Here is a 25,845-nt window from a genome sequence, read left to right as displayed (position 1 = left end):
ACAGAAAACGGTATTACACGGTCCTTAAAGGGTTAGTTCACCCAAAAATGTTCATTCTGTCATTATTACTCTCCCTCATGTCGTTCCAAACCTGTAAGAACTTCGTTCATATTCGGAACACAAATGAATATATTTTTCTTCTTCTCTATGGTCTTATGGGTTGGGGTCGACATGAGGGTGAGTAATTAATGACAGAATTTACATTTTTGGGTGAACTAACCCTTTAAGGGGGCGTTTCCCCCACTCTATAGTGCAGACAGAAATGGAAGATTATTTACAATAAACATGCTGAAACAATAAAAACATGTAAATTAAGATTATGTTGCCCAATTAAAATGAAAGATGATAGCGCATAAGAAAGATAACGCAGCCTCTGTTGTTGATTCTTTGCGGACGACTACCGGAAGTTAAAGGCTTCAGATAGGCCTCCATTGGCATTCAGTACATTTACACTCACAAGACCCATAAAAGGCACTAAAAACGTCGTTACAAAGTCCATCTCACCACAGTGACTCTACAATAATTTTACGATGCGACGACAATAGTTTTTGTGCGCAAAAAAAATCTAAATAACACCTTTATTCAACTTGTTCTTGTCTTCCGTGTGTGTCTCCACGACGCATGCGTGAGAATATGAGCAGATCCGGCGTTCGGACACATGACCCAGAAGAGATTTGTTTACGAGCAGAGGAAGACGCGCGTGTCTCAGCTGTTGATTCTACACTGATCGTGCTTTAGGTCTCGGCGTAGTTCTCAAAATGGGGCTTAAGTGAGCATTTCATGGATTCCTGAACGCCGGATCTGCTCATATTCTCACGCATGCGTCGTGGAGACACACACGGAAGACAAGAACAAGTTGGATAAAGTCGTTATTTAGATTTTTTTTTTGCGCACAAAAACTATTGTCGTCGCATCGTAAAATGATTGTAGAGTCACTGTGGTGAGATGGACTTTGTAGCGACGTTTTTAGTGCCTTTTATGGGTCTTGTGAGTGTAAATGAACTGAATGCCAATGGAGGCCTATCTGAAGCCTTTCTCAGCATCAGCTTTACACTAAAATATCTTCATTTGTGTCTGAAGATGAACGGAGGTCTGACGGGTGTCCAACCACATGAGGGTGAGGAATTAATGACAGAATCTTCATTTTTGGGTGAACTAACCCTTTAAGTTTGGGCCACAAAAGCGCGCATGCGCAGCAACGTTTGTTTATGTTGTTGCCGTTGAAACGGTCTATATTTAGACTATAAACAAGACAAAAATACTAAAAAGAGCATTTTTTTGCAGTGCACACAATGCCAATACATGGTAACAAGTAAAAAATATTAGGCCTATTGTCAGGGTTCTGTCACTTCGGTCTAGCTTACTCTTGGTTTTGAGACAGAGTCTAGTTTGGTTTTGTGTTGGGTTTCAGACATTCATGCTCCGCATGCTTTCTCCATCACTTCAAAGCTCTAAATATTATCCAAATTATCCAGTTTGATGGTTTGTAAAACCAAAAATGTAAAGGTGTAGGCCACAAAAAAGCACTTTTATTTTAAAAAGACAAAATAAAAAAAAACATTGTGAATCTGAGCTGTATTTTCCATCTAAAAGCACTAGTAGTATAGCTAGCCTTCCGTTGAAGCTGCCATTTTCCATCGGATCATAACTTTGACTGACATGGGTCATCAGCCAATCAAATTTTGATGTGTAGTGATAGAACGCCCCAGAGGCCCAGCGATGTGTCGGCGCCAGTAGGCCTTTATCACACTTCCTATTTCCGGTAAGTGAAGCAGTGCACCGCTACTTCCGGTCCCTACCTCAGATTTGACCATTTCCTGACACTAAAAGAATAGAGGAGAGCATGGGTGAGACTGATATGGTGGGATGAAGTTGTATGTTTGTGTGTTGTATGCATTTCCAAACTGCGGATGTTTACGTGTCTCATATCGTCAGCCTGCTGAAATGTTCCCATCCAAATGTGCATTCTGAATAATAAATACATTTCTAACCTGCCGCAGTCCAGTGATTGAGTCTTCTCATTAACAGTGTTTCTCTTACTAATCATATTTCATACCTGTTGTTACATTTTTAAATTAATTTGACTGATAAACACCCTTACGAAAGTTAACCATGGTTTTATTATAGTAAGAATGTAGTAACCATGTTTTTTTTTTCGTGGATTGACTACCATTTGTATTACTTTTACTACAAATACCATGATAAACTACAAGAACCATATTTTATTTGTAATATGTACTAAATAGATGAATGAATGCGCGGTAACTGCCTTAAAGAAAGTTAACGATGTTAAGCATTTATTTAATCTTAAACAGTAATACATTAACAGCGTGACTGAATTTTGCCATAAATGTGTGAATTACATATACTGTAGGCTACAGTGAAATGATTGTCAATGAAAAGTGACAGAACAATGCTAAAATATTAATACAAATCAATATGTTGATTCAGATCTTATTCGTCAGGTGTCACACACACTTCATCGCGGCCTATTTAGACGAGCACTGACACCGTGTGGTGAAATAATCACTTGTGTTTACGACCGGTCGGATTAAAAAACTACAAGTTCAGCAGAGTTTGGAAAATCCTGTACACAGTAATGATCAGTTTATCTCTTCTCCTGTCTCGGAAAATGTCCGGATTTTGTATCAGTGTGTGTGCTGTTGATCGTTAATGAAGGTCCTGACTGAAACCCAACGGTTCGCTACTGGTTTTATCTGTATATCAATTCAAGCTCAGCGCTTCACTGTTCAATTTCCAATGAACAAACATGTGATATTAATAATTACACTTATTAACAAAACGACGCAAAACAATGGCAAATTAATGATTAAATGAACTTGATGATAAATGTTTGCTGGTGCCACTGCTCTCAAATGTTAGTCTGGAGCCCTGTTAACAGATACTGATTTTAATAACGTGTTGGTAAATGTCGACTAACCTGATTAATAAACGTGGTAAAACTTTTGTCTTGTTACACATTACATGCACTTATTAATAACAGTAAATTTTGCATAATTCCAGGTAGTGATGCACCGATCATGATTTTACACGGCCCAATTCCGATACCGATTTTTTTCAGCTCGCTCAACTTCAGCTCGCGCAACTTCAGCTCTCGCAACTTCAGCTCGCGCAACTTCAGCTCGCCCTTCAGCTCGCGCAACTTCAGCTCTCGCAACTTCAGCTCGCTCATCTTCAGCTCGCGCAACTTCAGCTCGCCCTTCAGCTCGCGCAACTTCAGCTCTCGCAACTTCAGCTCGCTCAACTTCAGCTCGCCCTTCAGCTCGCGCAACTTCAGCTCTCGCAACTTCAGCTCGCTCAACTTCAGCTCGCCCTTCAGCTCGCGCAACTTCAGCTCTCGCAACTTCAGCTCGCGCAACTTCAGCTCGCTCAACTTCAGCTCGCCCTTCAGCTCTCGCAACTTCAGCTCGCGCAACTTCAGCTCGCGCAACTTCAGCTCTCGCAACTTCAGCTCGCGCAACTTCAGCTCGCTCAACTTCAGCTCGCCCAACTTCAGCTCGCTCAACTTCAGCTCGCTCAACTTCAGCTCGCGCAACTTCAGCTCACGCAACTTCAGCTCACGCAACTTCAGCTCGCTCAACTTCAGCTCGCTCAACTTCAGCTCGCGCAACTTCAGCTCGCCCAACTTCAGCTCGCGCAACTTCAGCTCGCGCAACTTCAGCTCGCGCAACTTCAGCTCGCTCAACTTCAGCTCGCTCAACTTCAGCTCGCTCAACTTCAGCTCGCGCAACTTCAGCTCGCCCAACTTCAGCTCGCTCAACTTCAGCTCGCTCAACTTCAGCTCGCTCAACTTCAGCTCGCGCAACTTCAGCTCGCTCAACTTCAGCTCGCGCAACTTCAGCTCGCGCAACTTCAGCTTGCGCAGGAAAGCGGCTCTTCATTCTCTTTAGCGTATCTCGTCTCTTCCCTCAGTTCTCCAGTTTCCGTTTGTAACACACAAGTGACATGTTCGCGATTGCAATATAGGCGTATGTGCACGCGGGCGCACTTCCGGAAAAATCGGCAGAAAAATACAATGAAAATTGCGCGCTTCAAGCAAAAACCGTCCGGTTCCGTTTTTTGGCCGGTCAACCGGTGCATCCATAATTCCAGGCAACTATCCCTAAACCAAACCCTCGCCCTATTGTGAGTACATGTAGTTAACCCTCAGAGCCCGACGGCATCGCCCACGACGTCACACGGCACCTCCGATAAATATCTATATTATTTCATGAAACTTTTATCGATTTTCTTATCGTTTTTTCCAGCAGAAAGCTAACGAGCTAGCCATCACGGGGGTGTCTTTGATGTCTTTGTAGCCTTTACAGAAGGTTTTCTATCCAGCCTGGAACATGTGCATCTTTTTGGAGTTGTTCAGCAATAAATCAAAAAGCTTACATCCAAGATGTATCCACTTGATGTCCATAATTTATAAATTTCCCGTCATTTTTGCCGCTAGCTCGATGCTAGCTGCCATTTTGGATGAGGGTTTGACCAATGACAGGCTGATCCGTCATCCACGTTGGTGTGCGTCATTACGCATGAACCACAGCTCTTTTATTGTGAAGAGAGAGAGACGCACGGCTAGTGTTGAGGAGAGAGAGAGAGAGAGAGAGAGAGACGCGCTGCAGTTTTGTGGAGAAAGTTTGAGGAGAAAGTTTGAGGAGAAAGTTTGTGGAGAAGTTCCTGATAGGAACTGTTTTGAGGCTTGGCACCAGTAAATATCCAAAATCCAAAGAGGCCAAAAGCGCCTGGACTTTTTTTGGAAAAATGTAAATAGTTTTGGTTCTGTATAAGTTATCATGTTTATTCCTGAGTTCCAGGACTCTAAAGACTTGAACAAACTGTTTTCCAGAGGAAATATGCTTAGCTTTTATTTATTTGTGTGTGTTTTCAATAAATATTTGAGTGATTCAATTTCCGTTTTATGTTTTCATTTGTCTTTATGGTCCCATAACTTATTTTACATTCAGGTGACATCAATGCAACACAAAAATACTGACAGTGCAACTTGTCTTGAAAAAAAAGAGGTGTGTCAATTGTCTGTGCACAACAGGGTTGATGTTTTACAAGCTTTTTTAGTAAATAACACCAGGCGGAAAATTAATTGTAAAAATACCCTTAGGTCTCAAAGGGTTAATATTAAAGAGTACTTAAATGTAACGTCGCTTTGGATTATTAAATAATTTGATCGGTTTCTGATATGCAAACTGACTCTCTTTCTATCATTCTCTAACCTGTAAAGTTCCCATGTGTCCGGAGTAGGAAAAATCCGAACAAATCCGCCTCTCCTGTCATCTTCCTCCTGTACCCTCCTCAGCACTTTCATCTGTCCAAGAGAGAATAGAACATGCCGTTCAATATCAAATATCAAATATGTTAGGAGCGGCCAAGAAGAAAGAGCGTGCATCTGCAAAAAAACCTCCCAACATAGGCAGGTTTGGCTAAAGCTGGGAAACCGCGTTGGATGCTGACCTCTTCTGCTGTCAGGCCCAGTGTGCTCTCCGCTTGCTTAGTGCTGGGCTTCTCTCGCTGAGCCTCTGGGTCGGCCCTGTTGGAGGATGCCGGTCTCTGACGCTGAGGATAAGAGACAAAAACACTGTAGTGGCATCTAAGGCATTATCAGTATGACTACTGCTCTGTTACATAGCAGCAGCTGTTAAATCTACTACATTTATATTTATGCATTTGGCAGACGCTTTTATCCAAAGGGACTTACAGGGACAATCCCCCTGGAGCAACATGGAGTAAAGGGCCTTGCTCAAGGACACATCAAGGCCTTGCATAAACACTGCTTTCACATGCCGTTTAAAAGAGATGTACTTATTAAACTTACACACATAACCAGTCCTGCTACACTCATGATCAACAACACACCTCATAAACTCTCTAGAGCTCATGTCTGTCTCTTGTGCTTTATGTGTGCATGAATTCAAATGAGATAGATTTGGTGTTATGGCTGTTTTATCACATATTTAAAGGGTTAGTTCACCCAAAAATGAAAATTCTGTCATTAATTACTTCCCCTCATGTGGTTGGACACCCGTCAGACCTCCGTTCATCTTCAGACACAAATGAAGATATTTTAGTGTAAATCTGATGCTCTGAAAGGCCTCCATTGGCTCAATGCACTTTACACTCTCAAGACCCTTAAAAGACACTAAAGACGTCGTTACAAAGTCCATCTCACTACAGTGGCTCTACAATAACTTTATGAAGCGACGAGAATAGTTTTTGTGCGCAAAAAAACCCCTAAATAACGACTTGTATAGTGATGACGATTTCAAAACACAGCATCATGAAGCTTCAAAGCGTTATGAATCAGTGAATCGATTCAGCAGTTTGGCGGTTTGACACGCGATCCGAATCATGATTCGACTCACTGATTCATAACGCTTCGAAGCTTCATGATGCTGTGTTTTGAAATCGTCATCACTATATAAGTCGTTATTTAGGCCATACAATATGAGCACGGCTTTAGGTAATTATTATATAGAACCATATTGCACAGCTACAAGTGTTAAATTGCTTATATACAACAGTTTGAAGGAGCTGGTATGTAAATAAATAAGAAACAACCACAGAGTGACTTTAAAAAATGTGTGCGAAACTACTTTCTCCTGTCATGGATTCAAGCCTCTGCCGTCACTTTTGAACTAGCAATGAAGGAATGTCAAGTTATTCGTTTCTACAAGTTAGTTCTGGACTTTGAATCTGATTGGCTGAGAGACAATCATCAGCAACATGCCACTAGTATCAGCATGGGGACTGTTCACCGTTTGTATCACTCCGCGTTCTAGATTCATTAACCCCTAGGAGTCTGAGCTGTTTTGGGGCCCTTTAGAAGTTTTGACATGCTCATTTTGTGTTTTTTTCAGTTGCTTATAAACACATTATTGGCAAAAGTGTAATTACACTGTATTCAGCACAAACTGGGCTACCATAATATGTGAGCAACATGTACGTACATGCTTGTATTTTTGAGAGAAAAATGTTTATGCATGATTTTTGAAAAAAACATTTGAAAAAAAAACACATTTAAAATGAAGGCCTCAAAACACACAATAGATATGTGTCCACAAGACTTTTGACTAATGGGTGTATTTGCCTAGAGTTTTTGCTTCAAACTGATGCGAGAATCATTGAGTCTACTCATTCACATAAAACAATACACTGATTTAAAATGTGTATTTGAGTAAATGAGTTTTTCTTCACAAAGCCAGTATGGGAGGAGGCGTGATAGCTAATGAATAATGATGGAGATCACCTGAGAGGACAAAAGAACATAATATCCCGCATAATGAGCTGCATAATGAATGAGCTTCATACCTGACTGAGAGAGCAAAATTTTTTCTTCTTATTTAGTTGAAAGTGTACTTATCTAGTAAATGCACCTTGATTTAAGAATGTTTAAATATTTAGACTAGAAACAAGACAAAAATTACTAAGAGAAGCATTTTTTCTACATTTTTTGTACTATTTTTTGTTTTTAAAAGTAGTCTCATGCTAAATTCTTTTTTAATAAATATTTAAAATTAAGATACAATGTATAGAAAATGAAATTCACTTTAAAGTAAGCAATTCACTTTCTACAAAACAAAACTCCAGAATAATTTCTGACAAACTTTGATATCAAATTAAAAAAAATAACATTAGGCTATAATATTTAAACATCAGTATGAAGCAAAATACGTTTGACTTGTACTATATTTATAGCATCTGAGCAGACATTTGCGAATAAAAGCTTTATTGCTGTGACACTAGGCTCTTTTACAATAAACACGTTATAATCTGTCCAAAACAGTCTTGTGTGTATGACATTTAATGTTGCAGCAGGATTCATATTTAAACGGTCTTTTTACGTTTAATAATCACAGATGCTAACAGAATGAACTGACCTAACAATCAGCGGCGGAATCCTTTGCTCTTAGAAATGAACAGCTTTTCATGAGCAGAATAAATCCAGGATTATTCCTCAACATCTCAAAGCGATGTAGCTGAAGTAACGTTACAGCGCTTCACTAGATGTGTTTGTATGTGTTGACTCTGGATCGTCAGTATTTGAATCTGGTCGCATTAGCGGATAATGAAGAGGGTCGCGGGTGACTGACATCTATTGCTTTTCAACCAGATTACATAAACACAGAATATTTGTTTTTGATTTGGTTTACAGTGTTAAAAACCTGACATTTCAGCATTTCTTTAGACTTATGGCTCATGTTTGTCAGACAAGTATTCAATAAGCTAGAGGTCCTTTTCTGAAGACTATCTGAATGAACGTCTTTGACTGAGAGGCTGCAGATCGCGCATCATGTTTGATTCCTTTATTTTGCAAAAAGCAAATCATTTAGTTTTTATTGTGAAACTTAACAGATTATAATGATGTATAACACTTGCCTGAATGATAAAAAACGAGTTATTTGAGTCTCTTTGGCACTGATAAGAAAAAAAGAGCCGATCGCGCCGGCGCGACCTCCGACTCGAGAGGGTTAAGGAATGAAACAAGGTTTTAAAGGTGTCATGAACTGGCTTTTTTTTATTTTTTATACTGTTGTCTGAGATCAACTTATGACGTCTGCGTGGTTTTTACATTCAGAAACATCATAATGAATAAATAATAGGCTATTTTCAACCCTGGTTTTGAGGCTCTCTCCTGGAACGCTCTGTTTTTATGGGCATGCCGCATTGAAGTCTTGGAAGTAAACGCCCACTGCCATGATTGGATAACAGTTTTGCATATTATAATGAGCTTCGGCCTTCCCGTCATACATGTGGGGAATTGTTTTGAAAACTTCCAATGTGGAGAAACAGCAACCGGAATGATTCGCCCACAGGGCTCGCAAAATGTCTTTATCAAACAAACACAATTACTTATCTCTCATCCACCCGCAATGTTTTATTACTTAGCCGGCCTGATTGGTGGATATATACACGCGCACTCGCAACCACAAGCCAAGTAACAAAACTTCCCCTCAGATAAATCAGCATGCTCAAAACTGACAGAGGGGCTGACACCGAATCTGATTCTGCACTTCATAGAGATCAATGCGTTGAGTGTTTTAAAACACTCCGTGGTTATTTCTTATTTATTTAAATACTCGTAGTCATGTGATAGAGCTCATTAGGGCTGTGATTCGGCCGTAGGACACTTCAGTCAGGCTCGCAAAATTATTAAAACTAGAAAATGCAGTTGTACTATGAAAATGGGGTTTAGATTTCAATCAGCCGTATCCTCATTCCCTCTTCCTATATAACCTGCACGTCACACAGCAGATCCACGGCTCTTAAAGGGGAGTTTGAGATATCAAGCTGGATCACGTTGGTTTACGCCGGGTCTAAAACAAAAGCCAGCAAGTGGAGAGGGAAATCAGCTCCTTGACATTTTGTTTGTTAGCTGAGGAGCTGATTCCCAAATCCAGCATGGAATTCCCTAAATCCTTTTCATCATATTGATACGAAACAGCTGCTGTAAATTTTGCCAGCCAGTTTGATGGGTTGCTGAGGAGTCCCACCCAAACTGTCTGTGGGCCAAAAATTACGAGTCCGTTAGAAGCATTTGGAACCAATAACACAATCTAGTGACCAGGGTCAAACTCATGTGCCTCGACTGGATGGATGTACACCAGTTCTCAAGCTTATGATCCTGGACCAATGGCACACATGCTTGAGCGACAAATTCATTCAAGAAATTTGAAAAATGAACAAATAACATGTCTGCCTTTGCAAAAATGAGGGCATTAGCAGACTGGTTATTGTAAAAAGACTACAGGACATGTGGTCACCCTATTGTCATAGAATTACAATGATTGTTAAAATGTTATAGTTATAGTTCTTGGTGTGAACAGGCTTTTAAAGCTGCACTATGTAACTTTTCCATCCGCTAGAGGTCAACTGAACAAAATACATAACACTGGCCTAGTGGTGTTTGGATATTTTACTGAAAAAATCTTACATAGTGCAGCTTTAACTAAGGATACTAAAGTAATCAAGTAAATCCTACTGATTATTGATAGCTGAGCCAAACCTTAAAGGAACACGCCACTATTTTTGAAAATAGGCTCATTTTCCGTCTAAGTTTGACCGATTTCGAATCCATTCAGCCGATCTCCGGGTCTGGCGGTAGCACTTTTAGCATAGCTTAGCATAGATCATTGAATCTGATTAGACCGTTAGCATCGCGCTCCAAAAAATGACAGATTTTCAAAAATAGCGGCGTGTTCCTTTAATTCAGGTCTAGCTAAGACACACTAAGAAAATATAGCTGAAAAAAGCAGAAATGAATGGGAAATCTAATGATATCCCATAAACTCCTTCCAATTTTAGTGTGATACATAGTTTGTTAAATCATTTTGACCAAAACTAATTTGTTCTTCATAAGGGAATTGTGGGTGAATTTTCAAGTCTGTGTAGCTTAATTGAGTCCAGAGGGCTGAAGCTGCTAAGCAGACACAGTACTAATCAATCCCATAATCAAAGTATGTTCGCCCCTTGGGGTCACAGTGGCATCAAGTTTTCAACATCTTTAGAAAATAACAATCACAGACTAGAAAGAGCACAATGATGGAGATACATTAGTGCCTCCTTTCCCACATGAGCATCTTCTGGACACACATAAACGCTGAAACATGGCTTTTCTTATTATTATTAAAACAAAACATCATCATGATTGGCCGTACAGTCATGTGTTGCTCGGTTGTTTATCCTAAACAAGGAAAACTATAACTAAGGTCAAAGTGTGGGTATCTTTACCTGAGGCTTCTGGGTAGGATTCTTCATTCTTGAGTCAAACCCAGCTCGGTCAGTACGCAGCTGTCGTGATAAAGGGTCTTGACAAACAAAACCTAAGTGCAAAAAAGATTAATACACAATAAGTTAATCATTTGCTTATTTCTATTCATCCAGATATGCAAATACAGAAGTGTGTACAAAAACAGCAGACCAAATACTGGATCAAAAAGTTCTGTTTGGTGCCTTGTTTTAAAGAAATTAATACTTTCTTTAAGAAGGAAAAATTAAAGGGGTGGTTGATGATGATTTGACGTTAGTGTAACTTTAGTGAGTGTGTGGTGTCGCTGTTTGAGCATAAACAACATCTGCAAAGTTACGACGCTCAAAGTTCAGAGCAAAGGGAGATATTTTCTTTTACAGAAATCTCTCTTTAAGGACTACAACAAACGGCTGGTAGGGACTACAACGAGTTAGTGACATCACTAACCCTGAAATTTACATAACCCCGCCCCCGGGAACATGTGGAGAAGAGGAAGAGTTGTTGTAGTCGAGTCTTTCACATTTATTGATACAGTACGAACACAAATGCAATAGCATGTCATACACTGCAAAAAATGCTTTTCTTACTTAGTATTTTTGTTTTGTTTTCAGTCCAAATAGCAAAAAAATCTGCCAATGGGGTAAGCAAAATAATCTTAATTCAAACAGAAAACAAGATTATTTTTCTTACCCCATTGGCAGATTTTTTTGCTTTTTTAAGCAAAAACTCCCTTAATTTTGAGTTATTTTCCCCCAAAACAAGACAAAAACTTTTGCTTGTCTAGTAAATGCTTCTTAATGTAAGATTTTTCTGATATTTGGACTGAAAACAAGACAAAAATACTAAGTAAGAAAAGCATTTTTTGCAGTGTTGCACAACACTGGTTATAACTGATGATGTCGTCTTGCTTTACACTGCAAAAAATGCTCATATTTAGTATTTTTTTTCTTGTTTCCAGTTCAAATAAAAAAAAAAAATCTTAAACCAAGATGCATTTACTAGAGGAGTCAAATGACATAAGATTTTTTTTCCCATTTTTCAGGGGGAAAAAATCTAAATGAAGAGAGTTTTTGCTTAAAACAAGCCATATTATCTGGCAATGGGGTGAGAAAAATAATCTTATTTCTGTTTGGGACAGAAACAAGATTTCAATCAGAGACAAGATTATTGTTCTCACCCCATTGGCAGATAATATGGCTTGTTTTAAGCAAAAACTCACTTCAATTTAATTTTATTTTCCAGAAAACAAGAACAACTATCTTATGTCGTTTAACTTATCTAGTAAATGCATCTTGATTTATGAATGTTTAGATATTTAGACTGGAAACAAGACAAAATGACTGAGTAAGAAGAGCATATTTTGCAGTGAATGATACAGTGATTTCCGTCTTGCCCAACCAGACTTTAAGCAAACGAGGCGGTATATTTGTAAATGGCATCTATTTTTCTGTGAGACGATCCACCCACATTTGTTTTGCTTCCGATGCCCATGCTTGGGTCTATTCGTATTAGACACAACAGACACTGTATGTAAACTCTAATGCCATGACAAGATGCACATTTGTTCTTTTCTTATTTTTGTCACTAGACATGTGCCGGTAATAGGACATACCGCAATAATGAACATGCACAATATTGTTATCGTGGGCACTTCAAAATACCGTGAATAATTATTTATTATGAATTATTCAGATTTTTAGAATGCATTTTAAGAATAATTTACCCATCAACCGTTTAAAATGCACATGTCAAAGAGGGCACTGATGTAAACAGACATGAGCCGAGCACAAGGTGGAAGGAGTGAAGGAGACGCTGAAGTGCACATTCACTCTCTGACAGCAGAGGGCGCTGACAGAACAGCAGACATGCAGCCGTTTCCCCGATAACCCTCATTAACAAAACCACACGGTGAAAAGACTTAAGGCTATTCATTTTTCAAACTTAAACATTTCATATTTTAATCTGGACTAAATGACATGCCCTAGATATTGTTTGAATATGTTCTGACTGTTGTTCAGTCACACACTTTACATGACTCCAGTATTTAACATTAGTTCCTTCATTAACAAACTGACAATGAAAAATACTTCTAAAGCATGTATTAATCTTAGTTAAATGTACATTTCAGCATTTAATAACACATTATTAAAATCAAAAGTTGTAACTGTATTATTTAACGGCCCTGAGCTTACAATAACTAACAGTTGCTTTTTTTAAACTAACATCAAAGAAGAATAACTTCTGTAAAAATGTAGCTATTCGCTCTTTGTTAATGTTAATGCTTTAACTGGTGAGACATTATTGTTAAGTGTTACCTATTGTTCTTTATAATTCTTTTGCACTTAATCTGTTTTAAATATTTGTTTACTTTATACATTTTTGTGTATTGCTTTATTGTATTTAAATGTTTGGTTCTTTTGTTATAAGAAAGTAATTAAACCTGTTATAGTATGACGACACTTTTTTTGCGACTTATTTTAATACCGTGATAAAAGCTTCAGCAATTAATCGCAACATGAAAATTTGATACCGGCACATGCCTAATTGTCACTATTTTATTCTCTTTGAATTCGAGAGGTTCACAACACAAAACAGTCATGCACAAAGTGCAAGAGACATTCTTTTTTTAAATTGCAAGTGCTATTTCGCAGTCAATAGTTCTTTCGTTTTTTTTCTTTTTGTCCTTATCTCTGACAAACTCTGAGAAATGCGCATACGTCCATCTCGCGAAAGAACAGTCTTCTTCTGCCATCTTCATCCATTAATTTTATACTTTCGTTTTGCTCTGCAGCACGAACCTCAGCTGACGTCCGTTTGGGAAAGTGTTTATACTCAACACGCTTGTGCATCTGTCCGTCATATAACTGCTCCAGCGGCTCTGGGGTGTTAATAAAGGCCTTCTGAAGCGAATCAACGCGTTTGTGTAAGAAAAATATCCATATTTAAACTTTATCAAGTATCGATCGAATGCCTTCAGTGTAAAAGTGTTGAATGTTAAAGTGAAACTCCAGATGTGTGTGTGACGTCATGACGAGCGGAGCTGAGCGTTAGTCTTTCCATCCGCAGGAGAACTTTCAACACTTTCTCCATAAATTGAACAGGGAAGGCGGTCGGCCGAAACTTTACTTGATAAAGTTACAATTTGGATATTTTTCTTACACAAACGCGTCGATTCGCTTCAGAAGGCCTTTATTAACACCCCAGAGCCGTGTGGAGCAGTTATATGACGGATAGATGCACTTTTTATGGACTTCAAAAACAGAGCCGCTATTATAATGCTTGGATTAGCCTGAACTTTTGTAATATAACTCAGATTATATTCGTCTGACTGAAGAATGTCATTCACACCTCAGATGACTTTAGGGTGAGTAAATCATGGGCTAATTTTCATTTTTGGGTGAACTTTCCCTTTAAGAACCTCTTTATCCGCTTTTCCACTGGCCAGCGGGAGCCTGAAATAATGCCTCGTGGCACTCCTGTAAAACCCGCCCTAAACACGCCTTCACTGGACTGTCACACAATACACACCGGCAAGAGATGAATGCAATAAATCAAACGGGTAATAACTTACTTGCATTTTTCATTCGTTAATGTCTCGCGGTCTTGCTGTTTTTTTTTAACAATTACATTTCGGGCTAAATGTGTGTTGTAACGCAAGCGTTACTGAACATGTACCGAGTAAAATATTACTGAAAATGTATTAATAATGCCTTACACTACTGCGTAACAGCAGGAAGTAATATGTTACTGTAATGCATTACTTTTGTAACTCGTTACTCCCAACACTGGCTATAACCGTAATTACACTAAACTATCCCTGTTCTCTCTTCATCAGCAGATATTCTCTGGCTCATCTTACCCCACACCTGCGCTTTAGAGATTATCATGACAGAATATGCTAATCAATGACTGAAGATCGTCAACTATCCCTTCAGAATCGTCCTGTCTCGTTCCACATGTCGTCTCTTCTTCTGGAGTCTCTCCATCATCGTCTGACTCCGGTTTGATCATAAAAGGCTGAACAGTTTCAGTGTGTGTGTGTGTGTGTGTGTGTGAGGTAATCAGAGCTGCTAACACAAGCTCTAGAAGCTCCGCCCTCTTCCTGAAAGGGGGCGGGGAGCAGCAGATAATTTGCATTTAAAGGGACACACACACAAAATGGTGCGTTTTTGCTCACCCTCAAAAAGTGACAATTTTAACATGCTTTAAAAATAATCTGTGGGGTATTTTGAACTGAAACTTCACACACACACACACACACACACACACACACACACACGCGCACGCGCACACGCACACGCACACACGCGCACGCACGCACGCACACACGCACACACGCACACACGCACACACACACACTCTAGGGACAATTATTTTACATCTTGTAAAAAGGGCTAAATAGGACCCCTTTAAATCAATCAAAAATAACTCCATTTCAAATACATACTTTAGAAAAAAAGTTTTGAACGCAGTTCTACCGTGACATGTTTGAGATTGATGTAAAGTCAGAAATGTGGACGACACAGATGCTGCCATAAACAACCCTCACTGTACTGAGATCAGTCATTCTCTCAGTTTTTGGAGTGGTGACAACCGATTGCACAAGCACAACAAAACTTTGCCTTGAGCAATCATTATCTTCAGCCAAACTGTGACAGCTCAGTGACTCAGCAAGCGGCTAATGCTCAAGTCCTTCATGTAAGCCTGCTAATGCTAATGCTAATGCTAATGAACACAGCCTGCGGCAGCTCTTGAAAACTGTGCTGAGCATGAAGAGGATTGATTTCTCCTCAGGCACGTCACATTTCAAATTGCATGGTCGGAAAAATGTGACCAAACCACCAGCAGGCAACAATGCCCCATGAGTGGTGTGTGATCCAGCAATGTGGATTTAGTGAGAGAGGCTAAACACACGGCCCTTCTGAAACACATTTCATTCGATTCAGTCTTTAGTTTGAGAAGAAGAGCTAAAGTCAGTTTTGATTGATTCATTTCTGTTGTTAAAAACTGATTTCAAAATGTAAAAACGCATGTAAAAAAAAATATTGCACAAAATGAAAACAATAATGTAAGTATTATTATTCTAAGTGTGAACCAAAAAATTGAAAGCGCATTAAAAATAAATAACAAGCATGATTTCATGTCTTAAATGTCTTATTGTGGTCATAATTTTTATCTCAGAATTTGAGTGCTAATTTCAACTGTTCATTCAACTGTACTTTCGACTTTTTGTCTAATAAGGAGGACTTTTAAAATCATATTTTCAACATTTGATCTTATTATTATGACAGTTTGTCATATTTTCGAATTTTTGTCTAATAATGAGGACTTTTAAAATCATATTTTCAACATTTGATCTTATTATTATGACAGTTTGTCATGTTTTCGAATTTTTGTCTAATAAGGAGGACTTTTAAAATCATATTTTCAACATTTTATCTTATAATTCTGACTTAGCACGTCATATTTTCGACTTTTTATCTAATAATTATGACTTAGTATGTCATATTTTCAACATTTTGTCTAATAATGAGGCCTTTTAAAATCATATTTTCAACATATGATATTATTATGACTTAGTACGTCATATTTTCAACATTTTATCATAATTATGACTTAGTATGTCATATTTTTGACTTTGTCTAATAATGAGGCCGTTTAAAATCATATTTTCAACATATGATCTTATAATTATGACTTAGCACGTCATATTTTCAACATATGATCTTATAATTATGACTTAGCATGTCATATTTTTGACTTTTTATCTAATAATGAGAACTTTAAAAATCATATTTTCAAAATGTTACAGTGTTAATCATATGCATAAAACTTGAGCAACTTAATACATCTTTTCAAATGTAATCAAAGTAAAATTAAACTGAACTTTTATTTTGGCAGGTTGTAGTGAAGAGCTGTGAGTGTGTGTGTGTGTGTGTGTGTATAAAGCCATATTCAGACGGTAATTGTTTCTCCCGTGGAAGCAGCCACCTCAGAGATAAACTCCAGCATTCACATGTGATTTATTCACGGTGGAGGAGCGAGTTTTGTGATCCTGCTCCCGTGCTCAATAACATGATTATCTGCTGTAAATAAAATATCATAGGCTTACGTATAATAAGAATCAATGCATATTTAATTTAATAATAGGAAAATGATATCCAAATGATTACTTAATTATTTAAATCTATTTAAAAATAGGAAGATATATAGATGTACATTATAGTTAAAATGGTTTTCTGTCTTGAATTGTATCTTCAGCAGTGTTTTTGTGCTTTAATATTATAAGACGCTAGTCCATATTGCCATTTGATTAGCTGTATTCCTACTTTTATCCAAAATTTGCCAAAGTCTGTGACATTCCGTGTTATACTGGATTCAGCGATTCGTGTTTTCTGCACAAAATCATAGAGCCCTATAAAACCTCATGTAATGGAGGAGAGCACAACCCTCCATCCTCTTAACCAGTCATTACTGTACACCAAACAAATGTGACCCACATGACAAAAGCCATGGCCACAGACAGTAACCCGCAGTTATGGGTGTCCTGTGGTTTAAAATCTGACCATACAAGAACATTTACAACATGAGGCCGAGGTGAAGTGGTAGAGGACTGAACTCTGAGCCTGGGAAAAAAACACTTACCCACAAGAGAAAACATATCGGAGATCATGCTGGCCTTTATCTTTAAATCAAGGGGAGCGTCACTGCAAATATAAAAAAGAGGAAAAAAGTATTAGTGCACTGTTATATAAACCCTGTGGGCCAATGAACTGCTCTGGTTTATAAGACAACACGGCACACTCTAACATGATTATTCACTTTCTCCCGTGAAACACAAAATCAGATATTGGGCAGAATGTCTACGCTGCTCATTTTCATCCAGTGAAATTGAATGGTGATTTATATCGTGTAAAACAGCGGTCAGAGGTCGGCAACCAACGGCACGCGGAGGGTTAATCACTGCCATGTGACTATAGAGGTGTGTGTATTTAATTTAAATAAAGTCCCTCAAACTTGCATAAGGACGTACATTTTGAGGTAATCATTCCTTGTAGTCCCACAGCCTGTTTTATTAAGTTAGGTACAATAAATACTAGTAACCTATATATAGTCCAAAGATGACAAAGGTAGTTCTAAAATCACAGTTAAGTTTATTAAGCAAAGTAAATAGGAATATAGCTGCAAGCGACAATTAACAGGGTTCAAGCGGGGTTTAAGCATATGCGTAAAAAGGTATTATGTTTTATTTAGCAAGCCTGTTACCATCTAGATCATAGAACATTTACAGCCAAAACAGGCAATTTACCATAGGAAATATAAACTGATCAGGCATAACATTATGAGCACAGGTGAAGTGAATAACACTGATGATCTCTTCATCACGGCACCTGTTAGTGGGTGGCAGGGATGGGCAGTATTTCAGATACATGTATTTAAAATACATATTTGAAATACAAAATACTATTTAAAAAACAAACAAATGTAATTTGTATTTAAATACAATTAAAGGGGCGATTTCACTTTTTTAACTTTAGTTAGTGTGTAATGTAAACAGTATCTGCAAAGTTACAGCGCTGAAAGTTCAATGCAAACGGAGATATTGTCTTTTAAAGTTATGGTAGTTTATTGCCTACAAAAACGGCCGGTTTGGACTACAACAAGCTTCTTCACGGGTTGGTGACATTATAAACACCTGCTATTAACAAACACTGCCCCCGCGAACACGCAACAAAGTGGGCGAGGCCACATCGCAGTCATTACGAAAGAGAGAGAGCTGTTGCAGAACTACAAACTACATCTGGCCATCTAACCAATCTAAAACCATTGTGTTTTTCGGAGGGATGGGCTTCACAGAAGCAGGAAGCAAACGAGCCGCTCAAAGGACAGTGGAGACAGCGGTGTGGAATAAAGGTCAAATATAAAAAAAATACGGCGTTTAAATTAAAAAAAAGAAGTATTAAGACATGTTATACTGTGCCTCATAAACACAACCAAGCCTAGAAAAAAAAACACGGAACCACCCTATTTTCAAAATACTCAAAATACTTTGAGCCAGTCAACCTCTTTATCAGGAGCTGTTTCCATGCATCAACTAGTTCAGACCAGACACCTATTGGGGTAAGCAAATATATCTGTGCAGCTTTTAGTGGGCAGAAATAATTGGAATGCTAACGGTCTAATCAGATTCAATGATCTATGCTAAGCTATGCTAAAAGTGCTACCGCCAGACCCGGAGATCGGCTGAATGGATTCAAAAACGGTCAAACTCAACTGTTTAACTCTAGAGGAGACGGAAAATGAGCCTATTTTCAAAAAAAAGTGGCGCGTACCTTTAAATAAACATGATGATACTTAACAAAATACAAACAGGTGTGAACGTTAATGAGTGTTCAACGATCAGTGGCGGGAAATAGAACAAAAGAAATAAAAGCTAAATGTCCATGAAAAACTCAACTAAACACACAGATCATGGCAATACTATAAAAGTGTAGGATTTTAACCTCCGAGAAACCATGCGCACTTCAGTGATTATCCTTCCGCCCGCCATGAGATTGTCCTCAACCTACATTTCAAATCCGTTCCAAGGTTTTCACGGAGGAAATAAAATAATACGACTTAACCCTCACTGTCTACAAACATGGCTTTTTAAAGGGACAGTTCATCGACAAATTAAAGTTCTGATATTTGGACATGTTTTTAGTCCACCCATTGAAAGTCCAAAAATATTGTATTTTGTGACCCACAGAAGAAAGAACATGAGGGAAATGAGAGTGTGATCTTTGAGTAACTATCCTTTTACGTTCATTGATATAAATGTCACCTATTTCACAAGCAGCAGAAGTAAATAACATTGAAAATAATACAAGATTTCAGATTTGTGTCTATTAAATCAGTCCATAGCATAACACAACTAGGTGATTTCCCTCGGCTGAAAGCACTACATGACGCTTCCACTTGATACTGAACACAAATGTGAAGATGGTTTAAACTTTTCCATTCTCGACCCAGAAACCACTGCGGTCTGTGCTGTTTTTATGTTTATGAGCATGTTGACAAGCACACTTAATGACGGGCATGAGTTTGACTCAAGTCTTATTAAGACCTTCCCTTTAATCGGACAAATTGCACATAAGGAGGCAAAGAAACAATTGAGTGTTGTTTTGTAATGAGACATTTTCGGGGACTAAATAGCTTTATAATGGGAAGCATTTGCTTGGTGTTTGTTGGTTTAGTAGACTCAGACTGGAGATCTTTCTTCATTTCATCTCTGATCTTGGTGAGAAGGCACTTGGCCTTGAAATCTTTGTGGCTCTTTATTATCCTGTTGAATTTGTTGCTAGGCTGCTTGATGTAATTCACCCTTCACCGTAAGTTTGATTGACAGGCGATCTGACCAATCACATCGCAGAATCTGCCGTTTTGTCCGACAAAGCAGTCAGGAGTTAGTAGATTAACGTCGGTGGACTTGAACTTGGAAAAACGGTGTGTACTGACGTCTTTCCGCGGTTGAAACAACATTTATTTTAGTGTTCATTCATGTTATCAATGGACTTAAAGGAAGAGATGACCGGTTCATGAGCAGCTTTAACTGAGGCGCGATCACTACACATTAAAGAGCCACAAAATGCTATTTATTGTTTAAATTTCTTTTAAAAAATGACAATTTCAAAGTTGAGACTTTGTTTCGTATCAAAAGTGACTTGCTCTGTCCTGTCTGTCGGCGTGTTGTCAGTGTCCTCTTTGCTCCGTGTGTATTTTCTCTACGTGAGAACGTGTGTGTGGTGTGAGAGCGCCATGGCTTGTCGGACATAGCAACAGTAACTAAAGGGGGCGGGTCTTTGCGAGCGGTCAATTGCTTAGGCAATCTGTGATGGAAGCCATTTGCGATTAAGATCTTCCTAGGGCTAGGTTTTCACACCTGAAAGTCCGCGCCAAGGTCCGAACCGAAGTTCATGTTTTGATTTGGTTAGTTTTGGTTTGGTTTTACATTGCAGTTATGCGAGCGCACTAAAGAACTTTACATGACACACTTGCGTCCACTCGTCTTCATCTTTGTGGACGGCATCTGGACATTGATTGGTTTGTAAACGGATGTGCGTCTGACGTCAGCATCTTTAACGAGAATGAATGAACAGACGTGTATCGTTGCCACTTTTGAACACAGCGCAATGCTTGACTATTTCTTTTCGTTTCGAATTGTTTCGTTTAAAAGTGGACACTTCAAGCTTTCTATACACGTATTTCTCATGTCTGTGAGGCTGAGTTTGAGTTTATTTATGAGACGTGTTCAAGACCAATCATGACCGTGCCGGCGCCTTCATGTCACGATTGCTGTCTGCTATAGCCGATTTGCTTATTATTTATTAAATCCAGGCAATTGGCTGATGAAACATTGATTAAATGAAATTCACTTTAAAGAAAGGCTTTCTACAAAACAAAACTTAATGACGTGCTCAAAATCCTTTCTGACCTTCTTTCTTCTGACATATTGCGCATCTTTGCACTTTTCATAATCAATATAGCCGAGACGAAATTTTAAAATAACATTCTAATATTTAAACATAAACAGGAACTTCCTGTAAATGTTCTGAAGGTCCGAACCATACAGAAAATGCTTTCACACTAGAAACGAACCGAACCTTTGTTCAGTTTGATCTGGATTGAGTCTGACCAAATTTCATTTTTGGTCCAGGGGAGGTTTCACACCTGTCATTTTGATTCGGACCAAACTGACCAAACACGGAAGGTGTAAACTTAGAGGATTTACACCTTGTGGTCACTTAGAGCATCTGAATGTCATTGCTGAACATCTTGACAATGATCATCAGCAAATCGAATGTCAGCGGTGAGAGAGAGTGACCTTGGAAAACTCTTCACTTTATGGCTTTTACCAGTCTTTATGCAACCACTGGCATGGAAACGCATTGGTTTGCTAACCCGTCATTTCCACTTCCAAGAAGCCGATGATGACCGGGCCTGTACGGTATGTTCATACAGTTGATGATGATGGAGTACTGTCAGACGTTTGGAGTTGATGTATGTCAGTCTGGTAACACACTCAAATCACTGGTTGCAGTATCTTAATGCAGAGCATCAAAGCTTCTGATCCATGTCTAGACCTGAAAACATCCAGTTGAGTAGATCTTTGATGGCCGACCAAATCACCTGTAATGAGAAATCCTTCCACTCGTCTGGTGTTATGCTTTGAAATGGGCTTTTCTTGGAGGCTTCGATTTGATCCCACCACTTATGACAGATACTGCGGCTTAGATCAGAAAGTCCATAAGGAATGCTTGAGATGCATATTGAATTTTACATGGGTGAAAATGAGACTTACAGTCTTTACAATGGCATGCGCTGTAAGTCCTGGATCATATGTAAAACTCACAGCTTTCACTGTTTTATGGAGTCTTTGAGATTTTGGAAAGTCTTTCATCAGTTCAATCATTTGCATGTTGTTCAACTACTGTACAGTCCATTGAACCTTCATGGTAACACGTTCCAATTCTCACTATTAACTAGTTGCTTATTAGCATTTCTTAACTTTTTTAACACATGCTTGTATTGAAATGGAAGAAGATGAACTTGAAGGGACTGTTGAGCCCATAATAAGTCCAATTGCTTATGCATTTGAGTCGATACGGCAGCACTACAGTTACGGGTGGAAGAAGTCGTGAACCCGCTGGTTTGGGGTGAAGAGTGGCGCGTTCCTTTAAATAAACACGATAATACTGAACAAAATACAAACAGGTGTGAACGTTAATGAGTGTTCAACGATCAGTGGCGGGAAACAGAACAAAAGGAAATGAAGAAATAAAGCCTAAGTGTCAATAAAAACTAAACTAAACCAATGCTAGTGATCACTCCGGCGCCTCCATGTCAAGATTATTGTCTGGTATAGCCTATTTGCTTATTAAATCCAGGCGATTGGCTGATGAAACATTGATTAAAATTGAGACAGAATGTATACTAAACGAAATTCACTTTAAAGAAAGGCTTTCTACAAAACAAAACTTAATGAAGTGGTCAAAATCATTTCTGACCTTCTGTCTTCTGACATATTGCGCATCTTTGCACTTTTCATAATCAATATAGCCGAGATGAAATTGAAAAATAACATTATAATGTTTTATAATTGTATTGCGCGGTCTCTTCACCATGATGTGTACATTTAGCATAAGCCGGGAGGTGGACGTGTTGGAGCTGGGAATGCTTTCTCTTAAAGATGCCCGAGCGGAAACACTGGAGCGTCCTGTTATAATTTGGATAAATATCAAACATCAAAACTGTCTACATAGCGAAGTTTTGATCGTGGTATCCCAAACATTGTTTTCATAACGCAAGGCGCAACGTGATGTAAACAAACAACGCTTCATACAATGTCGTTCATGCCACATCTTATGACCTTTCAGACATATCTGCATTACACTGGCTCGTTCACCAGTAGTGCTATGTAACATATTTTATGTTCACCTGTGGATACAATTAACTCACCTGCTGTTAACAGGACTCTCCAGAGTTTCCGCTCTGACATTTTTAATGGTGCTTTCCCACCAGACGCGAATGAAGCATTAAGCGATTTATATGTTAAGTCGATGCAAAGACGCGAATAGATTCTGCAGCGCGATTCGTGCAAATGACACGGCACGAATTGCATTTCGAATTGCATGCCGAAAGCATTTCGGCCATTTGACGCGTGATTCGCGTGAGTTGAAAAATCTGCACTTTGGCGGATATTCGCGCCGGGTAAACCAATCAGGAGCTTGCTCTAGTAGTGACAACAATGAGGACAAAATCATATGTGGATCCCCGGAGCTGTACGACAGGAATAAAAAGGATCTTGCTTGGAAGAAAGTGAGTGAGGAGGTCGGACAGTCTGGCGAGTTGTAAAAAGCGCTCTTTACTCAATTTGAGCTCTACATATTGAGACTACAGCTAGCTAAAGCCGGCAAATTGAGCTTATTCGCCGTATTTTAAAACAATCCATGTCAGCCATTTCACAACAAACCTGGAGCAGAAGCAGAAGCCCCTCCCATGGCGCAAATTTGCGTCTGTTGTGAAGTGAATGGCGCGAATGAAGCGAGTAAACTCAAAATGTTCAAGCGTCCAACTACGCGCAAATAGCGCAATTTATTCATGAAAGTCGCGTCTGGTGTGAACACACAGTAAGAGATACGCATTAGTAATTGGACTAATTATGGGCTCAACAGTCGTGTGTTACAAAAAGTAAAGAAATGCTTATAATACTTCACTGGCCAACGGAGCAAAGCACCTCCATGACGTCACACACTGTGGTATTGCAAGATGGCGGCACCTTTGCTCCAGAAGCTATAACTAAACATCCCTTTTTTTTTATGGTTACATTTAATTGTGTTTGCTATATAATTTTTTATTAAAGTGGAAATCAGTTTACTACATCATGTAAACTTCCACTTGAATCCAACCCAATACCTAAACTTAAAGGGATAGTTCACTCAAAAATGAAAATTCTGTCATCGAGAAATTAATACAGGTTTGGAACAATATTAGAGTGAGTAAATAATGACATAATTTTAGAGGTGAACTGTCCCTTTAAGCAGCGTGTTCACTATAGGCTGCGCAGCTGTCAATTTAAGACCTCCGTGCATCTAATATACAGACCCGATTGCGATTTTACTTTCACTTTAGACATAACCGACTGTGTTTATGTTAACCTTGTGTGTATTTGACAGTATTAGTGCAGTAAGACGACTACTTAGTCCAGTAATCACGTGTTTGACAGGCGTTTAGTGCGCACGCTCTGAAAAGCGCATGTTAAAACCTGCATAAGCACGCAAATGAAATGTTTAACCGGCAAGACTTTAAAACGCATGCAAATAATGAGCTTTGGTGATTGTGAATAACTATAGTGTTCCGTGAGTATAACTCCACCACTAACCTGTGATGTGAATGTATGTCGTGTTGTTCAGTATTGGGATGGAGGAAAATGATACAATTTGTAGAAAAATAATTAATTAAATGCGAAACCGAAAAAAACGCAATTCTCAAGCGCGTATTGAACCGTGAATGCCGTACCGAACGGTTCGATATTATATTGAGAATTGTGGCAGCCCTAATAGATATATTTAATATAACTCTAATTGTATTTGTCTGAAAGACTAGACTTACTGACTAGCGGGTGAGTAAATAATGAACTAATTTTCATTTTTGGGTGAACTGAACCTTTAACTACTACACTCGCAATCATAGGGGAACCACTTTTGGTGCTATATAGCACCATATATTAACAGGTTCTGTATATACTAGCGGTGCTATATAGCACCTCAGTCATCCCAAAGAACTGCTGAAGAACCACTGAAGAACCACTGAAGAACCAAGACTTTGTGCTATACAAATTGGTTCTCCTATGATTACGAGCCAAAGAACCACTTTTAGTGCGACATAGCACCATTTTATTTAGAGTGTAGCTTACTAACTATTCATAAGCAGTAATTAGGGGTTTATTGAGACAAAAGTCGTAGTTAATAGTGAGAATTGGACCCTAAACCTACTGTGAACTACATCAACGGCATAATGTCTTCCTGTCAAAATATGGAGCTACAAGGGCCAAAATGCACATTTTGAATGATTTGATATTTGCCTAGAATTCATTGTTTGAAAGTCTGTATTGATGGAAATTTAAAGTGCACAACGCAGTGATCTCAAATTGAATTTGCCTGTATAACACAGGCAGAACACAAACACCCAAAACCTGGGAAGAAGCAGTTATTGTACACATCACCATACACATAATGGAAAAATCCTCGTGTGTGCAATGCTCACCATGCCAATGAGGGAGAGAGATTCACTTCCAAGAGCCACGGTTTGAGGTTGGAATCAATGAGAACGTCGAAACCATACAGTTCTGCGAATTGAGACACACACACACACACACACACGCAGTGAGACGGGTGAATGGGAGGACACTCACCACACAGACGCGGCCAGCGCTACTGAAAGCCGTCTGTGAATGTAAATGAACAGATTAAAGCAGTAATGGAAGAAGAAACGCAGGCCTCATACACATTGAAAACCTCTTTAACTTAAAGAAGTAA

General features: G+C 38.8%; 1 protein-coding gene across 1 annotated transcript in view; it reads right to left on the bottom strand.

The window, feature by feature from the left end:
* Positions 1-25,845, bottom strand: part of ttll5 (tubulin tyrosine ligase-like family, member 5) — a 241,876-nt gene that overhangs the window by 152,355 nt on the left and 63,676 nt on the right. The window contains exons 12-16 of the mRNA XM_079833468.1: positions 25,574-25,655; positions 17,414-17,475; positions 10,750-10,841; positions 5,476-5,577; positions 5,238-5,329 (exon numbers count right to left, since the gene is read on the bottom strand). Coding sequence (XP_079689594.1) covers positions 5,238-5,329; positions 5,476-5,577; positions 10,750-10,841; positions 17,414-17,475; positions 25,574-25,655 — 430 coding nt within the window. The remainder of the gene's footprint in view (positions 1-5,237; positions 5,330-5,475; positions 5,578-10,749; positions 10,842-17,413; positions 17,476-25,573; positions 25,656-25,845) is intronic.

This window comes from Gobio gobio, assembly GCF_949357685.1.
Source record: "Gobio gobio genome assembly, chromosome: 13".
Lineage (NCBI taxonomy): Eukaryota > Metazoa > Chordata > Actinopteri > Cypriniformes > Gobionidae > Gobio > Gobio gobio.
Note: the sequence above shows the minus strand (reverse complement) of the source record. Positions and strands in the feature narration are given on the sequence as shown.